Source organism: Poecilia reticulata, chromosome 5 (assembly GCF_904066995.2).
Source record: "Poecilia reticulata chromosome 5, P_reticulata-male-v2, whole genome shotgun sequence".
Taxonomy (NCBI): Eukaryota; Metazoa; Chordata; class Actinopteri; order Cyprinodontiformes; family Poeciliidae; genus Poecilia; species Poecilia reticulata.
The window spans coordinates 15,987,677-16,006,648 of record NC_088834.1 but is presented as its reverse complement, the minus strand read 5'-3'; the positions used below and the strand labels follow the sequence as shown (position 1 = coordinate 16,006,648).

The following is an 18,972-nucleotide window of genomic DNA, read 5'->3' as shown; positions in this document are numbered from 1 at the left end:
CATCTACATTCAAAAGGGTAGAACCATGTTTCCTGTATAAAATGTGTAACTGTAGAAAGGAAGTGCCCTCTTCTGATTTCCATTGACTTTGTTTCCTCTTGACAGAGCGGACATTTTTAACTTTTCCTGTTGGCCCGCTGTGATATCGTTCTCGAGGGAAACTGTAGTAGTATTTATAATGAAGCTCCAAACCCTTCCTGTATTATTTAAGCCTGGTTTGAGAAGTGGATTACTGCTATTGATGGAATATTTTCCTAACCTATGGCTATATATTGTCTTGTGTTTTTTTTGTGAAATAGGTCACACTGCAAAACTTTAAGGATGCAAAAATGAATTACAATAATATATTATGTATCTACATGGTTTGTTTCTTTTTGTTGTTTTTCTTTTTTAAGAAACTAAAGCCACTGAGAGGGTCTTCGAAAACTAATGCTCAAGAGTGACCTCAATTTTGACATATTTTAAAATATTTTCTTGAAGGAAAACGCTAAATTTTTATCTTCACTGTGTCTTTTTTTGTCAAGATGTGTCTACTGGAGAAATGCCTTACTTTTGCTGCAAGTACTATCATTTGTACAAGCTCTGATTCATTTTGTAAATAAAAAACAATGGACAGAAAATAAAACTTTTCTAGTTTTATTTAAAAAATATAGTACATGAGCAGTCACAGTGCATAGAAGTATTTAAAGCTGTAAAATATTTTTTGTTTGTTTAAAAAAAGTAAATAAAACATTTAATCAAAGCAACCGCACAATGAAGTAAATAAACTAAAATTATTATTTTTTTGCACAGGGACCCAATCAGTAAGCATAGGATCTTGAGATTCTCTTCAAAAACGAAATAACAAATACATAACTGTATGTCTGCAATACCCGTTAAAAGAGATAAAAACAGTACTTAAAAACAAATAAAAGGCAGTACATTGTACGCTCAACCAGTGGTCGGGCTCACAGGCCTCTTCCACTGTTTGGTGGGTTAGACACTGAAAAGTTTGGGAAGCACTGACCTAATGTATGGAAGACAGTCAAAATTATTGCATTTTGCATAGCACTTCAAAAAGCACGCACAGACCACATCATTATTAAAAACTTCAAACTGTAAACAACACACCTCTCCTTCAGTAAAGCTGTGGTTCTGCATTGAATAATTTTACTTTAACTTTGCTGAGGTTATACAGTCCGTCAATAACAAGCAGCAGGCATGCATACATACAACAACAGATATGAAAAATATTTTAACATGACAGGAAATGGTCACAATGATTGTGTCTTACAGACTTTTGCTCTTGGTGTTTTTCATTATTTTGCACCAGTAACTGATGAGAAAATAAGAACTAACCAAAACACACACAGTCAGACAATAGCAGCCAATTATGCAAAATGGCCATTTAACTTGTGAATAATAATAAAAACTCATAATGTCTGGATGAGCAAGGAGCACGTCAAGAAGGCGGCGAATCTCGCGAGTGGGGCTGCTGGACGCCGAAGGCTGTGATGAAGACATTGACCACCACTATGACAAAGATGAAGGCCATGACACAGCTTTCCAAGATGTCCAGCTTGTCATGCATTCTTTCATCGTTCAGATTCCACTTAACTGAAAAAAAAAAGCATAATATTTAGCTTATACTGAGCTGGAGAAACTACATTTTCCCACTAGGGGGCAGCAGCCAGTGACAGGCAGTTTCCTTTCATACCTTTGAAGTAATCATTTATGAAGGATTTGATAAACATTAACACCATCTGACAGTCCTGTCAATGGGGAATAACTATCTGACTCCTCCAGAGGGCGATGACATGCCTCATTAGTCTGGGAATCCAACATGTGGATCCGTTTTAAGCAGAGGTTGACCCCGTGTTTCCACTTCCCTTTTGCTGCTCCAGCTCTCCTGTGACTACATGCAGCCAATAGTAAACAGAACTCTTTCAAATTGGAACCAACTCACAGTAAAGGCAACCACTTTCTGTAAGGTTTCTATAAACACTTCCTCTCCCCCAACATAGTATTTTTCTTTCTGTTAGGATAAGATAAGGAAAGAGCAGGATGGGAGGCTGAGGTGGATTCACAACCGTCCAGAGTCGCTAAAACTTTCCACTTCTGGTTCTACTGCTTGGTCAAGCCAAAATATTCACATTTCAAAGCAAGGAAATCTTTGTCAATTAATTTATACAAGTAATGGGTTAGCAAAGTAAGATCAGTGGTAACATTAGCTAAATAAATCCAGCTCGGTTTCAAAAACGTATTGCGATAGCCTTACTAATTAACCAGCTAATATCAACCTGTTTCCTCTGTTTCATACTCTAAAGAACAAAAGAGCTAATGGATAAATTATGCATTAAGTTCTTGAAAACAACTGCAAAGTTCAGCAGGTGTCTCTTCTGTATTTTTTTTGCGTTACTTTATGTATTACAGTCAGAAATACAACAGATAGCTTTTTTTTTTAAATTTAACTGCTGTAGCAATTAATGAATTACATTTCAGGATTGACCAATATTTATAATTAAGAATAATTTTTCAAACATGATAGTAGTAGTCTGACGGTTTGGGGCTGATTTGCTTCTTTCGAACCTGGAACATTTGCTGTAATTGATAGAAACATGAATCCTGTTTTATTAGAAAATCCTAAAGGTCAGTTTCTGGGCTTCAGTTTGTGACCTTGAGCTCTAGCAGACTTGGGTTGTAGAGCATGACGGTGCTCTAAAGCATATAGGCATGTCACCCTCTGAATTGCTTAAAAAAAACACCATGAAGTGTTGGAGTGACCTAGTTAAAGTTCAGACCTGGATTCAATTGAGATGCCGTGACTTTAAGCAATCCGTCCTCGGAAAACTGTCTTTTTAGCTTCGACCAAGCTAACTTTGTCTGACATTAAAATGGTTGTTGAAAGGAAAAGCAAGAAATTTATAGCGGCACATACATTTTCAGAGCCACGTATGTTAACATTAATCGCCTTCCTATAAATATCTTCACTCAATAATGAGGAATACAACTAATGACAACTTGATTAAATGGAAACGAGGCAACAAAAATCCCCAGCTTACCTATAAAGATGAGCATAACTCCCACCACTACCTGTAAGATGAGAGAGATGCTGAGGAGAGTGATGAGGGGAACATAGAAGGTGAAGCCTGGTCCGTGCTCGAGAACGGCCTTCAGCTGCGAGGCGTTAGCCATCAGCAGAGCCACATCCAGCATGCTCTCTGCTGCGCTCTTCTTGTTGGCGTAATGGTTCATGTTCAGGGGTCTGCGCCGCCGCATGATGCCGTTTTCCCGATGAGGGACCTGAAAACGAACGCAAACCCCGACATCAGATTTAGGCTTTCAGAATTCTTTTTCCATGCCATCAACAAATGATTTTCAACATGAATACAAGCTGATAAGTTATCTGTGCAGATTTCAGTTCAACCTTACTCTAGATGAGCCCTTAATAAATGTCGGACTTCAGCCTCAATGCGTTGCCAAGGTTTCACTTTTACTCCTACTTATGTAAAATCGATCCTTCAAAAGTTACTTCATCTGGAAAAAAAATCTGACATCATACTGGAAATTTATTTTCATCTAAAACGTACTGATCTTCTTTTCCGTTAGAAAACATAAGTGGGCAGAGGAAGAAGTGTGTGTGAGCACAAAGTTAGTCAACTTCTCACAACATACAGAGACGTAGGTTGTTTTTATGAAGAGCACTCCTGATAAACACAGTACGTGTAGAAAGTCATTGCAGTAAATCATCAAGACTTTAAGTACGTTTTTTTGTAAAATAAATCAAATTATTTAGAGAGAAAAGAAAAAAGAACAAGGTCGATGAGTATAGTTGTAAAAACAACAAAGAAAATCAGAATGGAACACTTCCTAAAGTTTTGTTTGCAGTGGAAAAACTTAACAGAAGTGAAACTTCTCTTTTTTGCTGAAAAGCAGCAATTAGAAGGTTATTTACATGGCTCAGTAACAGGTCAAACAGAGCTATGGGAGGTCACTGAGGAGGTCATAGACGTACTTTATTTGAAAGGCTTGACAGCTCAGATACGGATGAATCAAACGTACCAAACACGTTACAAACACCCCTGATATCAAGCTGTATTTCAGTAGAGTCAGTTCAGTTTTTATTTTGGGTGGAGCAACATTTGGTTGCCCAACACTGTCCTCGTTGTACCCAGAGTGGCAACATCACCCTGTGAACCTCTGAGGTTCACCTCTATTCCTCTTTCTGCAGCTTCACCAACAAGGTCAGGTCACAGAAGAAGAAAAAAAGATGCTTCTGTGGTAAACCGCCACAGGGCGTCGTCATGAGGATCACAACCTGCCAACAGCTATAATCACTCTTTCCTTCTGAAACGTTACCAGTACGCATGCAGGCTTTTCCACTATCGAGCACAATGTTCTTATTAATACTTTAAAAGATTCCGATAGGCTTCTTTAGCCTAAATATTCTAAACAGCAGTAGTTAATCAGGATTTCAACTTCTAGCCTGCAGACTAACCGTTACAGAGACTTCTGATTCAGTCGCAGAGTACAAACATTCGTTAAGTAAACACTGGCAGTGTGACTGCTCAATGTCCTCTCAACCATAATGTTATTGTTGTACTGGAGGGACGCCTCGTGCGTTTCAGGACCCACAGTGAGGGTCCAAACCTAGAGAACATAAGCAAATGATAATTGCTGTTCATATCTAGGCTGACTTCTCTATTCATGTGCATTTATTGAATTCTCAGTTCTTTATCTTCATTTTAAAACATAAAATAATGAAGCTGACTATGTAGATATAAATCTTCAGTGGTCAGGCTTAAAATGTGGAACCTGAAAAAGAAAGTAGAAGTGGAAAGCAAAAGCAAAGAAAGAAAGAAAGAAACAAAGGAAGGAATAAAGGAAGAAATACAGACAGACTGAAAGAAAGAAGAAGTTAGGGAAGGGACAAATAAAAAGAACAAAATAAACGTTGCAACAATAAGATGCGGAATAAAGGCTGAAAATACAAAAAATAACTTTCCAAGAAAGGAAAATAAAATTCCAGAGTTTTCCAAACAGTGAGAGAACACTATGAACATTATTACCTAAAAAATCTGTCATAAATATCAAGATGGTACAGAAAACTTCAGCGATGTTAGGCGGCAATAATGTTGTTTGTACGCTACATGCTTGCTATGATTTTGGCTCCAGTCTCGGCAGACCTGTAAATGTCCGAGAAGGATAGAAATGTAGGAGAAAATTCTTATTTAAATCTGTTTTCATTCTGCTATGGAAATTATTAACAAAGTGTAGAGAAACTGTTAAGAAATGAGAAAGATCGATCTTTGTCTCTAAATGTTTCATTTCAAAGGCCTGAAGCCGAAAGCCTGTCAGTGAAGACAGACCAGCAGAGAAGAGCAGAGCCCCCAACTACAGCTGCACACAAATCAAATACACTTCAGTTCAAACCACATCACACACACACACACACACACACACACATAAGAAAGCAAAAGTGGGAAAACGTATGTCAGTAACAGAAAATAAAAAACAACTAGATGCACAGACACTTTGAACCTTCTTTGCACTCTGTGGTTATCACCTGCATCATCTGACCTTCTAAATACACCTGCGTCTTGCACTACGTGTGCTTAGAAAACCACTTACACCCATACTGGCAAACGACATAAAACAGACACATCTATAAAAATAACATTTTTAAGAATTCTTCCACTTCAATCCCCAACTCAAACTTGCTAAGTATTTTTTTTTATGTTTTACTTGATCTTATAAATTAGCTTTTTTTTGGCAAGTGCTGACCTACAAAATGTTAAAGTCATTATTTACTGCTGCTGTCACTCCTTGAATTCACAACATTCAGGTATCAGTGAGAACCGTCTCCACTCTCTTTCCTCATCTGTGTACAGTTACTGTCGGATCGCACTTATTATTATTAGAAACTTATTTCTTCTCACGAACTCATCCTGAGAAGAAAACCCCCTTTATAATGGAACACAAAAAACTTGTAGTCATCTGTGACCTTACATTTTTTGCACAGTATGAAAGGCCAAAATGCTATAAACAGATAATAATTCCCATGTTGCAATTATGGTTACATCAGTTTAGCACAATGGAGCTATTTTATTTGGATTTTATGTGACATACTCTGCGTCTGTGTTTAAATGTTGGCCGTTTCCGTTTCCAGAATTAATCCCACATTAATGTCTATCATATTGTCATGGCCCTTTGCCTTTCCTCTACTGTATATTAATTGCATCCCCTTTCCAGGTTTTTCCTTCTGGTTTCTTTTTTTTTTTGTTTGTCTGTTTCCTCCAATTAAACATTTAAAGCCAGCTGTAGAAAACTTGGCTACAATTTTAAACAAACATTAGCAAATGCTAATCTTTAAGCTCAGTGGACTGAGAAGTCTGGAAGGTTTAGTATGGAAAAGTATGAAATATTTACTAGAAGAAAATGTGTATGAAACTTGTTTTAGACAATTTGTAATAGAAATGAAACAAAAAAGTAATACAAATAAGCTTTCTGATCAAACTTACTTTATAAATAAAGATCATTTACAAAAGGTAACACCAAGTCCGAAGTTAGGATTAGTTTACACACTTCCAGGACAAAGATGTTTTGTTGAAAATCACATTTTTCCAGATTTGGGTCAGTCAGTGGATGGGGGGGAAGTTGACTGGATCACTGTTTAACCCACCTGATCCCTCTCAGAGTAGTGAATGCACACTGCAGACACAATACCCCGTGTCATCTGTCATTAAGTGTAATTTGATCCTCAACAAAGCAGAGAAAGAAAGTTAAGTCACCCTGAAACACGACTACGAAAAAAAACTGAAAACGCTTACAATTGCTGCTATGAAATTTTAAACGCTAAATTTTTATTTTCTATACGTGGACTCCAAACACTTAAAATTAAGCTTGTTTTCTTTGTTCTATAGCATCAAGCTTGACCGAGCGGACGAAGGATGAGGTAAAAAAAAACAAAAAAAAAACCTCTCCCAAAGTTACATTTCTATCTGTAAAACGACCAATTTCCCGGTGGGGACCAATGGCTCACTGAACTGAACATTGGCTGAATTGAACATGGAGATATTTGCTGCCCTGTAAAAACAGGATGTCTTACCCCCGCGTCGTCGCTTCGGTCAGCATCTCCGTTCATTCTTATGCTCTCAGTAGCCATGTCGTCTCTCTGTATCCTGACAGAAAAGGTCGGTCATGTAGCTTCGGTGTGAGCTTCACTCAGTGGGTCGCCGGGGGGTTCTGACACATAGACTCGGTTTAGTCTACTTATAAAATGCCCCGCTGCTTTGAGGAAGGTGGGAGAGCACAGTTGCTGATTAAACCACCCCTCCAACACAACACGGGGCGGCGGTTCTCAGAAAGCTGTGCGCTGCTTTCAGGAACGACAACTTCCCGATGGTATTTTCTTTATAGGATTGTAGCGTCGCGGTTGAAAGGATGGTCTCTCAAACTGATGGTTCACGTTTCTTTATTCAAGAGCCTTTGTACGTGAACACACCGTAAAGAGCTATAAACATACAAATGAAATGCCATTGGTGACTCATAGTGGTTCTAACCTTTTACCTTAGCCTATAAACCTTACTTTATGTAATAACATTACATTTACAATACATGTATTTAATTAACTATAATATTTCTATATTACAAATGAACTAAAACGTATTCCAACAGTTTCAACTGTTCGACAGTTAATCAAATATTGACACTATTTCATGTCGAAACATGGATATTACGCTCAATATATACAATACTCTCGTCAAAACACTCTCCTGGTTCCCTCAACAACCAAACGCTAACTAATTAAATGTTAGCGTTTGGACCTTAGTTTGACTATTCCAACTAAGGTTGGACTATTCCTTAGTGTCCTCCCTTTAACTGTGACTCGTACACTCTCTGTTACTCTCGGCACTATGTCCAAAACAGTTAATTGTCAGTTATTATCCGAAGTTTGTCTAGATCACTTAGCAACCTTGTCTCTTTAAAAAACCCTTTCAAATTAAAAGCATCGATCGAAAGGTATCAAACAACTCTTGGTTAAATGAGGAAACAAACAAACAAAAAAATACTAATAAAGTCATTTACAAGGATACTTTCAGAAATGGTCCCCAAATAAGATGCTGATGTATTGTTTCAGAGGCCGGACAAAGCGTGGATTACTCATTGGGAACTTTACTGGATAATTTTGGGCGGGGTTTTGCTGACATCTAGCGTTACATTTGCTTTATTACAAAAGTATACATATTTAAAAATGAAGGGCGTTTTCCGTTCAAATTATACATTACACATGCAAATGTGTGTTCCAAGAATCAAGTTTGGTTATTTATTTATTGTTTTATTTCTTCTGCTACTGCTAATAGAAGCAAAAATTCGGTTTATCAGAAACTAAAATGTAGAAATGGTATTGCCTTATTGTGGCCTGTGCAAGCAAGGGTTAAATTGAAGACTTGACCTTTGACCATCAAGCTGTCAATAATACACTCTATAGGTGTGATTGCTAAAGAAGCTGATCTAACCGTATTCCCGGAAAGTTAGGTGGACGGGACTGAATAGAGAAAAAGATGTACAAGCAACAGACACATCCTCCGCCTTAGGGGATCAAGGCAAACTCTGCAGCTGGTGTTAGATTTTCAAGATCCACTGCGTACAGATGTATCAGACGCCAGAGTCATCTCATCTGGGTGGACATGAAATGCAGAATTCTTTTCATGTGAAAATTTTCACATGTAAAATTTATGTTTAGAAATGAATGCCCCTGAAATCTGGAGGACGAAAGTGCCGATATCTGCTTTATTGACCATCACTGCACTTAGATGACCAGTAAACTTACCTAACCTGAACCCTCGTTTTGTAAATTTAATTACTGAAATGAATAAACTTTTCAGTAATTATTTATTTATTTAGAAGAATATAAGTAGGCCTGCCGAGTCCTAACAAGAAACCACAGAAAAGACAGTGCAAGAGACATGTGCATGGCGATGTGCACGATGCTCAGAAGCAGCAAGAACCACAAGCAAAATGACAACAAAAACATGACAACATTGAGGAATAAATATTAAAAAAGAACTTAAATGGTCAACAATGCCACCAACTAAAAGGAGAAGCAAAAAATGCCACAAAAAATTCAAAGTGGCTCGAATGATATGCAAAATACTTGCAACACATCACAAAACAACAACAACAACAACAACAACAACAACAACAACAACAACAACAGCAAGATAGAAAATCAGAAATAGTGACCTACAAAGTAGAATAGTGTAGAAAATGCATTACTGGCACTGTTAAAGAAGAACATAGTCACAAAAGCTTTAAATAAGCAAATCAAAATATCCAAGTAACCAAGTAGTAAAACTGCTTCCATATCAAGTATGAGATAGAAATATGGGTTGATAAATGTATCTATACACGCAGAAAGTAATGAGACAAACATGGCAAACGGATTTAACATTAAGGGGTTAAAAACAACTGACAGGAACGATAAATATGTACATAATCTGAAGGTAAGTCTAGTGAAATTTTGAGAAGTTTTTCTTTAAAATTACATTTTAGCATTGGTTTTAATAACAGATCTTAGTAAAAAAAAAAAAAAAAGAAAAAAACTGGTTAACATACGTGGAATTTTTTTTCCCAGACTCAGGATGACATTAAGGATAATTGTATTTATTATGAAGCAACTTGATTTGTGAGAACTAATTTCCTTACCCGGGTTTCACTTCAATGTAGGACAATATCTCACTGTGTGACTAACTTTGATGTTGTCAATGCTCTTTGGTCACATGATTTGACTATTGTCTTGGTTATGTTGTGGTTAGTTGTGGTTGTTTTGTATTTCTTTGTGTTCTGTTTTATTTTCCATGCGTTTTGCTGCCTTTGTTGCCAGGTACAACCAGTAGGGGGTATGTATGCAAGGTACATGAATAGAAAACCAACAAAGGAGAATTTTGTGACCAACTGATTTGTAATAAATGACAGAAATGTTTAAGTGGGCAAAAATAAATCTTTTTGCAGAAATGCATGTGACAAATTGTCTTCTACATTAAGCTACAGAATGAGAAAAAATGCTTCAGTAGCTTCATTTATGGTTTTACTAAGTTGTTTTTCCAAGTTCTCATCGAAATCCACCAGTTATTAAGTTACGTTCACAGTTGCCATGGTGACTGGGAGCAAACTGGCCATCAAAGATGCTCCTTTAACATTTAAAACTTCATCAAGGTAAGGTCTTGTAATTATAATGCTCATCTGAGTTGAGGAATGCAGCTTATTATTACAATTTCTCACTGAAGTCCACACTATGTTGGTTTGCACATTTACAGTTTTTGGTTACAGCAAAAAAAAAAAAAAATCTTTAAATATCATAGAATAAATTCTCAGTCCAAATTCACTTAAAAGACACCACATATTTTTTTGATCCATTTAAAGTTTTCTTTAAATATGATAAATTGTAACTTTATTTTATAAACATACAAAAAATCCATCCATCTATTTTCTTACACCCTTGTCCCTCAGTGGGGTTGGGAGGGTTGCTGGTGCCTATCTCCAGTTGGCATACCGGGCGAGAGGCAGGTCACCCTGGACAGGTCGCCAGTCTGTTGCAGGGCAAGACAGAGACACACAGGACACACAACCATGCACACACACACACACTCACACCTAGGGGCAATTTGGAGAAGCCAATTAACCTGACAGTCATGTTTTTGGACTGTGGGAGGAAACCAGAGTACCCGGAGAAAACCCACGCACGCACAGGGAGAACATGCAAACTCCATGCAGAAAGACCGGGGCCGGAAATCGAACCCAGAACCTTCTTGCTGCAAGGCAACAGATCTACCAACTGCGCCACTGTGCAGCCCCATACGAAAAATAATGTGATCATTTGTTTATGGTGTTAACTATGGTTAAATATTTTTTCTTAGTTTTCCGTAATGTTAAAATATGGCGAGAGACTTTGATCCTATAGTATTTGCTTTTATATCTTATTATTATTTCGACCAGCACAGTTATGCAGTTATGAAACAGAAGGAAAAGCATATATGATTTAAAATAGATTCTACAAATATGAATCTGACGATATTCATATTCCACAGTTTTGCTGTAATTGCAGCTGCTTCTCTTTGAGGTTTGTCTCTACCAGCTTTGCACATCTATAGAATTACATTTAGCTCATTTTTCTTTGCATGTCAGTCAGATTGGATCGAGAGTATCTGTGACAATCAATTTTCAAACCTCTGCATAAATTCAAGATTTGGGTCGGCACTTTGACTGGGCCACTCAGACTTCTGAACATGTTTTTACTGAAATCAGTCTGTAATCGTGGATCATTGTTAGAATGTAAAATTCCACCACAGTCTAACTTTTTTTTTGCCATCACCAACAGCTTTCATCCAGTCCTGCATTCAGCTCCATCAGATGTATCCACCTTTCTTGTCCGTACCGATAAGACAGCCCCTCAGCATGATGCCACCACCTCTGTGTTTCACTGTGGGGATGGTGCGATCAGTGGGGTGTGTGGGATTGCTTTTCCTTCACACATAGGCCAAGAAGTTTGTCTTTTTTTGTCTCATGACCCAAACTACTACTTTCCCATGTTTGAAGTACCTTCTGAAACTTTTTTTTTTTAAATCAATTCCTTTCTTGACACGAAGGTCATTGTATTGAAGATTGAAACTGGTTTTATTGTGGATAAGCAATCACTCCAGGTGTCGGGTTAGGACAGCTATTATATATGTTGAGGTGAGTTGTTGGAAGGAGAGAACGTCCGATTCCAGAATTAGGTTTAACTTGACTTTAATATACTTCCAGCTTCATCCATATACATAACAGGCAGGATTCAATGGGGGGCGCTTGTAAATGAGATTGTGTGTGTATTGAGTGTATGCATATGTATGTAGCTGTGAGTATGTGTGTGTGTGTGTGTGTGTGTGTGATTTCATTCAATGGACGCACACGATGTAAAGAGGTAATAACAAAACTGCCTTGAGAGCCGCCCCACCGAATGCTCAGGTCCATAAGTGAAGTATGAAGAAGAAGCCACCCAGTGGAGGAAAAAGGCACTACATATGAAACACCTAAATAAAGAAAATCAAACTAAAGGGCTGGAACAAATAATTAACAATCTTTTGTACAGCCGCCCCCAAATTTGAAATGCAAATTTGACCACTAAGTGTCTTGTCCATCCTGAGGTAAGGCTGGTAGCTTTATGAGGCGAACAACTGGCCGAGTGTAGGTCCTGCCTTTAACTTGAACCATAGCTGTCCTCACGCGTCCATCTGCTCCAGGTATGACGCTTGTCACTTTCCCTACTTGCCAGAGGGCTCTTGGTATCTGCTGGTCAACAATGAGCACTATAGTGCCCACCGTGATGCCATCCTTTTCTGTTTGCCATTTCTGTCTGGCTTGTAATGTTGGAAGGAAATGGCGAATGTAATGCTTCCAGAAATGATCTGTTAAAACCTGAGAATGTCGCCACCTTTTTCGACTTAAAAGTGAAGACTCAGGATAGACCACTTGTGGAAGGGAGGAGTCTGGTCGCCCCATCAACAAACAGTTGGGCGTGACTGGGTCTGGATCAGCCAGATCAGAAGAAACGTAGCCCAAGGGCCTAGAGTTGAGGATACCCTCTATTTCAATGAGGACTGTTTTCAACACCTCCTCCGGTACTGCCTGAACTCCAAGAGCTATCCGGAGGGCGCTCTTTACTGATCTAACTTCTCGCTCCCAAGATCCACCAAAATGTGGAGCATTTGGAGGATTAAAACGGAAATGAATCTGTTGAGCGGCGAGTTGGTCCTTCACTGATTGTTCCAGGGCACTGAAAGCTTCTTTAAGTTCTTTATCCCCTCCTTTGAAATTAGTTCCTTGGTCCGATAGGATCTCATGGGGTGTTCCTCTTCGAACTATAAAACGTCGGAGTGACATGAGGAATGAATCGGTGTCCATATTAGGGAGAAGATCTAGATGGACAGCTCGGGTGGTAAGGCACTTATACAGGATACCCCACCTCTTTTCGTTGCGTCGTCCCACTTTTACTATCATTGGACCAAAGCAGTCCACCCCTGTAGAATAGAAAGGCGGTCGGAAAAGCCTCAAACTGGAGGGTGGCAGATCTGCCATCCTTGGGACTTGAGGGCTGCCTCGCCATTTCCTGCAGTCCACACAGTTATGCTGGTGCTTCCTGATAGCTTCTCTCCCTCTAAGTAGCCAGTATTTTCTTCGCAGCTCAGCAAAAACACGCTCTGCTCCAGGATGATTCAGTTGTTTGTCATAATGCTGGATCAGTAGTTTGGAGACAGGGTGGGAGGATGAAAGTAGAATGGGATGGAGCACATCTGAGCCTAGGCCTTCACATCGGCGAAGCCTCCCTCCAACACGGATTAGACCTGAAATCTGATCATATTCAGGGGCGAGTGTGAGCACTCTACTGGTAGATGGAAGAGCCTTTCCCGATTTAAGTAACATCATCTCTTCTGGGAAGTTATCCATCTGAACCTGTCTGAAAAGGGCTAACTCAGCGTTGTGATAGTCATCAGCAGTGGGAGATTTGTTAATGGCCGCCCCGTCAAGTGCTTTTGCTGTTGCTTCTAGTAGCTCTTGAAAGGTATTAAACTGCTGAATGTCAGGAAGAGTTAGTTGTGGTGAGCTGATTAGACCACAGAATACTGGGCTCCTCAGCTCCTCTGTTTCCTCGTTAAGGTGGTCAGTTGGTGATTCAGGCCACTGGTCAGATGCCTGCAGGAGGAAGGATGGTCCATGATTCCAGCGACTTTTTCCAGTCAGTTGGGCTAAGGTTTTCCCTCTGGTGATATCGTCTGCTGGGTTGGAGGCAGAATCGATGTAACGCCAGGATCTGACATCAGACAATTCCTGAATCTCTGCAACCCTTGTGCCTACAAATACTTTATATCTGCAGGAATTGGATTTGAGCCAGTTGAGTACTGTGGTGGAATCAGTCCAGTATACCACATTTTGGATTTTGATGGTGAGTTCTTTCAGCAGCACCGAAGCTAACTGTGCTCCAGTTAAAGCGCCACATAACTCGAGTCGAGGTATCGATAGCTGCTTCTTGGGTGACACTCTGGATCTAGCAGCTAAGAATGCAATTTGTACTTTTCCATCCCCGTTGTCACTGCGCAGATACGCCACTGACCCATAAGCACGTTCAGATGCGTCGCAAAACACATGGATGGTCTGACTAGTGGTATTACAATCTGTGTTATGGTCAGTGTAGCATCTGGGTAAGGCAATCTGAGACAACTGTGGAAGCTCTTCTTCCCATGTCTTCCAAGCTTGGAGCAGATCTTCAGGGAGATTGGGATCATCCCAACCTCTCTTCTTGTCCCAAAGGCGCTGTACAATGATCTTAGCTCTGGTCGTATATGGAATAATGTATCCCAGAGGATCATATTGTTGGGCAAGAAGACGGTAAATGTTGCGCATAGTTGGTTCAAGACAGTCACGATTGTGCTGCTTATAACAGAGTGTGTCTGATTTACACTGCCACAACAGTCCAAGTGTGCGTTCTTGAGGATTAGCTGTTTGTTGTGTGAACCAAAGGGTGCTGCTCTCTGATCTTGATTCTTTGGGTAGATGTTTGATGACAGCAGGAACATTGCTAGCCCATTCTCTGAGCTCGAATCCACCTTCCAGTAGCAGTGTGTGCAGACGATTCACCAACTGTTTGGCCTGGTTCTCTGACTGAAGACTCTGCAGACAGTTATCAACATAGAAACAATGTTCTACTGATTGGCGGGCATCCTCTTCTGGTGCAGTGTGTTTTTGGACATGATTTTGTAGTGCAAAGGTAGCACAACATGGACTGCATGTTGTCCCAAAGGGGAGCACTTGCCACTCATAGATAGTGGGTTCCTGGTCCACTTTAACATCTCTCCACAGGAAACGAAGGAAGGGTTTATCTTCATCCAACAGGCGCACCTGATGAAACATTCCCTTCACATCACTGCTGATCGCTACAGGGTGTTCTCGGAACCTAAGGAGGACTCCCAGAAGACTGGCTCCAAGTGTAGGGCCAGGAAGAAGATGATCATTGATGCTCTGCTCATTAAAGATGAAGGAGCAATTGAAGACTATTCGATACTTTCCATTGTGTTGAACAATGTGGTGTGGAATGAACCATGAATGGTTGTTCTCCTTTGCCTTGGTTGGGGATATGGCTTTGACGTAACCGGCATCAATGAGCTTGTGGATTTCTTTGGCGTAAATGTTAGCTTTCTCCGGGTCCTTTATTAGCCGTTTTTCTGTCCCACGCAGTTGTGGCAAGACTGCCTCTTTAGGTGCATGGAGGGGTGGTAGGTTCCGTTTCCATAACATCGGCGTTGCATACCTGTTCACACCATCGACCATTACTCTGGTGGTCTTATCTTCCAGTATGCGGACTGCCTCCAAATCTTCTCTTGACCGAGTGATCAACCGTTCGCTCCTGTAGGGCAGCGTATCTAGCTGCCACAACATTTCCACATGACTTAGAAGCTCTGTTTCCGGTGGATTGCACTTAGTGAAGAGGCACTGCTGTGGAGACAGTTGATGGCTTAACAAACTTGTGGGGCCTTGTAGAGTCCAACCTAGCCTAGTATGAACTGCTGCAGGTCCACCTGGTGGACCGAGACGTACTGGTTCCACTGGCGTAACCAGATGTGGGTAATCTGACCCAATCAGCAGAAGTGGATGGGCACCTTTAATGGATGACAGTGGAATGTCTCTGAGATGGCGATATTTTTCTTGCAGAGCTTCAACTGGGTAGGTATGGCAGGCTAAGTTTAACTGTTTGGCTGTGAATGCTTTGTTGACCTGGTATGACTTGTTAGGCTGTGAAGCAGGAGCAACTGAAAAGGAGACAGTGGCACCGTGAATGGTGCAGACTTCTTGCCTGACGGTACGGAGCGTGAGGTCTTCAGGCTTCCCTTGAAGACCCAGGCTAAGAGCAGCATCATGTAGGAGTATTGTGCGCTCTGACCCATCATCCAGTATTGCATAGGTCTCCAGTACCTTCGGACCGCTCTGGACGATGACACGACACAGCTTCAGTAATACTTGGTTACTCCTAGCTGGCCGATCAATGTACAGCGTCTCTGAAACGGAACTCACTAGGCATGTGCTTGATTGAGGTGCTTGATGTTCGCCATGTGCTATGCTCATTTGGCTGGTATTAACATCGTGCAGGACGTCCAGATGCTTCCTCTCACACTGTTTGCACTTGGCTTTGAGATTGCACCTGGCGGCCTGATGTTCCCGACCACAGCGCCAGCATCGACTATTTGATTTAATCCACTCTGTCCTCTGCTCTACTGACAGGATTTTGAAATTGTTGCATTGGTTCAAATAATGAAGCTCTGTATCGCAGAAAGGACAGTATTTCTTTGGCTTGTCCTGAGAGATCTCTCTCACAGCTGGAGTCTTATCTGATTTCATCTTTGACTGAGGAGACTGACTACCAAGTAGAATCGCTGTAGATCTTTGTGATTTGTAGTCAGGACGTCGGCTTTTGGGCGGAGCTTGTCTCTCTCCGGTGAAAGTACTGCTGTATTGATCGCCACAAACTTGAACTCGTACTTCGTACTCAAGCCAGTCGGCCAGATCAAGCAGAGTTGGAACTGGATTATGAACAGGATTCACAAATCTATGAAAGTGTGCTCTTAGGTCATGTGGCAACTTCACTAGGAGACGAGAAACATGTGATGCACATCTCAGTTCTGTCCATCCTTGACACCCAAGTTGCTGCAGCATTCCTACTAAGGCGCGAACTTGAAGGGCAAAGGACTTAAATGCTTTAATGTCCCCAGGTCGGATATTAGGTCCATCCATCAGATCAGAAATCCTCTTTAGCGCCAGCTGCTGCGGTTGACCATACATCTCAGTGAGCGCTCTTAAAGTGTCTGTAAATGGGAGAGGACTGTTACTGTATGAGTCGGCTATAAGTAGCGCCTCTTCGCATTTGAGATGATCTGTGAGTATTTGAAACTTAAAGTGCTCTGGAGCATCATATGGGAGTAAGTTGTCGAGGGCTAGTTTCAACCTGGCAAACTCACGTGGGTCTTCGGACTTGAAGTAAGGGATAGTCGGTTTGGGACCATGGTAGAACTCTAGCACTGAAGGTTTACCATAGGAAGGATCTCCGTGGGGGGAATGTTGGCAGTCAGATGAGTATCTGCCTCCCCGACTTCTCTGTCTGTCACATCCATAGCGTGGTGAATAGTAATTCTCATGGTGATCCCTGTAATCAGAAGATTGTCCCCCCTCAGGTCTATAGTAGAGGCTGTCATGGCGAGCGCTTGGACTACTTGGTCGGTTGGGCTTCTTAGGGCCATATGCATCACCGTGGTCTGGATGATTTGACTTGAATGGAGAGACACCATAACAACGGTGAAATCCATCACCATGGTGATAGGGCTCATTATAGCAGTCGTAGTCATCCTCATAGTTGGGATCATACTTGACATCGGAGTTGGATGCTGCTTTAAAATGTGGCCTTTTGCTATCACATGATTTATCACAAGCTTTATGGTGTGATTTACACTCTCTTTGATGTGATGACTCTGGTTCCGGTCGGTCATCAATATCAAAATCCATAGGCTTGACTTGGGAGAAGGGAGATGAGCTTCGTGTTGTTACTGGAGAAATGTCATCTTTGCTGATTAATCCTACCTCCTGCAAACAGCGGTCAAGATCCTCAATGGAGTCACGTCGGTGGCTTTGTGGAAGTAGAGGAACATCATTAATCACCGATGGGGCATTTACTGCCTGACGTGGGCTTGTGTGGCCCCTAAATGGCGTCGGCTTACTTGTAGATGCTGGTGCAGTAGATGTATCCTCTTCTCTGCGCTTGGACTGTGACTGAGGATTTGAGTGTTGTCCATGAGATTGCTGGATTACGTCTGTAAGATGCTGGACTTCTCTGTGTAGTCGTTCACTTTCCTCTCTCATGCTTTGAATATATCTGAGCACTTCAGATGAAGCTGGCTGCTCCTCCTCAGGAATGTGGTGCCTTGGTGTATAGCTGACCTCGTAGTTCTGGAGATGTGATGGCATATGCCTCAATCTTTGTGGACGGTTTACGTCTCTCACGTTCCTCTCATGTGACCTTGACATATTGACTGTAGTGGTTGCTTGACTCCGGCTCGAAGGACCAAAAATTGTATTGAAGATTGAAACTGGTTTTATTGTGGATAAGCAATCACTCCAGGTGTCGGGTTAGGACAGCTATTATATATGTTGAGGTGAGTTGTTGGAAGGAGAGAACGTCCGATTCCAGAATTAGGTTTAACTTGACTTTAATATACTTCCAGCTTCATCCATATACATAACAGGCAGGATTCAATGGGGGGCGCTTGTAAATGAGATTGTGTGTGTATTGAGTGTATGCATATGTATGTAGCTGTGAGTATGTGTGTGTGTGTGTGTGTGGTTTCCTATAAAGACAAACAAATACAAACCATGAGTATATGTCTGTAAATGCTCTACACGCAAACAACAACCAATCCGACCGGCAATAGCATAACACTAGAAACATACAAGAGAAACACGGCATTTCGGTCGGAAATTGTAACACCAGCGACAGCTGTGTCCAATTAACTGAGCTTACTAGCTTAACCTAAACAGTTAGCTCTAGCTCTACATAATAAGAACAAACTACACTAAGCGACCATAACATTCGACAAGATAATATACAAATACAGCTCTTAGACATCAACAGTACCACTTACATTCAATGGACGCACACGATGTAAAGAGGTAATAACAAAACTGCCTTGAGAGCCGCCCCACCGAATGCTCAGGTCCATAAGTGAAGTATGAAGAAGAAGCCACCCAGTGGAGGAAAAAGGCACTACATATGAAACACCTAAATAAAGAAAATCAAACTAAAGGGCTGGAACAAATAATTAACAATCTTTTGTACAGTCATATTATTTTAGAATACTAAAAGTTGTCCTGCAGACAGATTCTCCCACCCGAGCTGTGAATCAGTGTGGCTCCTCC

General features: G+C 40.8%; 1 protein-coding gene across 1 annotated transcript; it reads right to left on the bottom strand.

The window, feature by feature from the left end:
• Nucleotides 1-620: 620 nt before the first annotated feature.
• ninj1 (ninjurin 1) lies at nucleotides 621-8,114 on the bottom strand. The gene is made up of 3 exons (XM_008409691.3): nucleotides 7,088-8,114; nucleotides 3,042-3,282; nucleotides 621-1,596 (listed from the first exon to the last, which is right to left on the bottom strand). The coding sequence occupies exons 1-3, from the start codon at nucleotides 7,142-7,144 to the stop codon at nucleotides 1,442-1,444; spliced, it is 453 nt and encodes a 150-aa protein (XP_008407913.1). The 5' UTR covers nucleotides 7,145-8,114; the 3' UTR covers nucleotides 621-1,441.
• Between the last annotated feature and the right edge of the window lie 10,858 nt (nucleotides 8,115-18,972).

What these genes read in the sequence shown, in the direction of transcription:
- ninj1 (XM_008409691.3), bottom strand. Translation starts at nt 7,144, where the DNA reads ATGGCTACTGAGAGCATAAGAATGAACGGAGATGCTGACCGAAGCGAC. An exon ending in ACCGAAGCGACGACGCGGGG is followed by an intron (nt 3,283 to 7,087) that starts GTAAGACATCCT and finishes GTTCGTTTTCAG; the next exon opens with GTCCCTCATCGGGAAAACGG. An exon ending in AGTTATGCTCATCTTTATAG is followed by an intron (nt 1,597 to 3,041) that starts GTAAGCTGGGGA and finishes TTTTTTTTTCAG; the next exon opens with TTAAGTGGAATCTGAACGAT.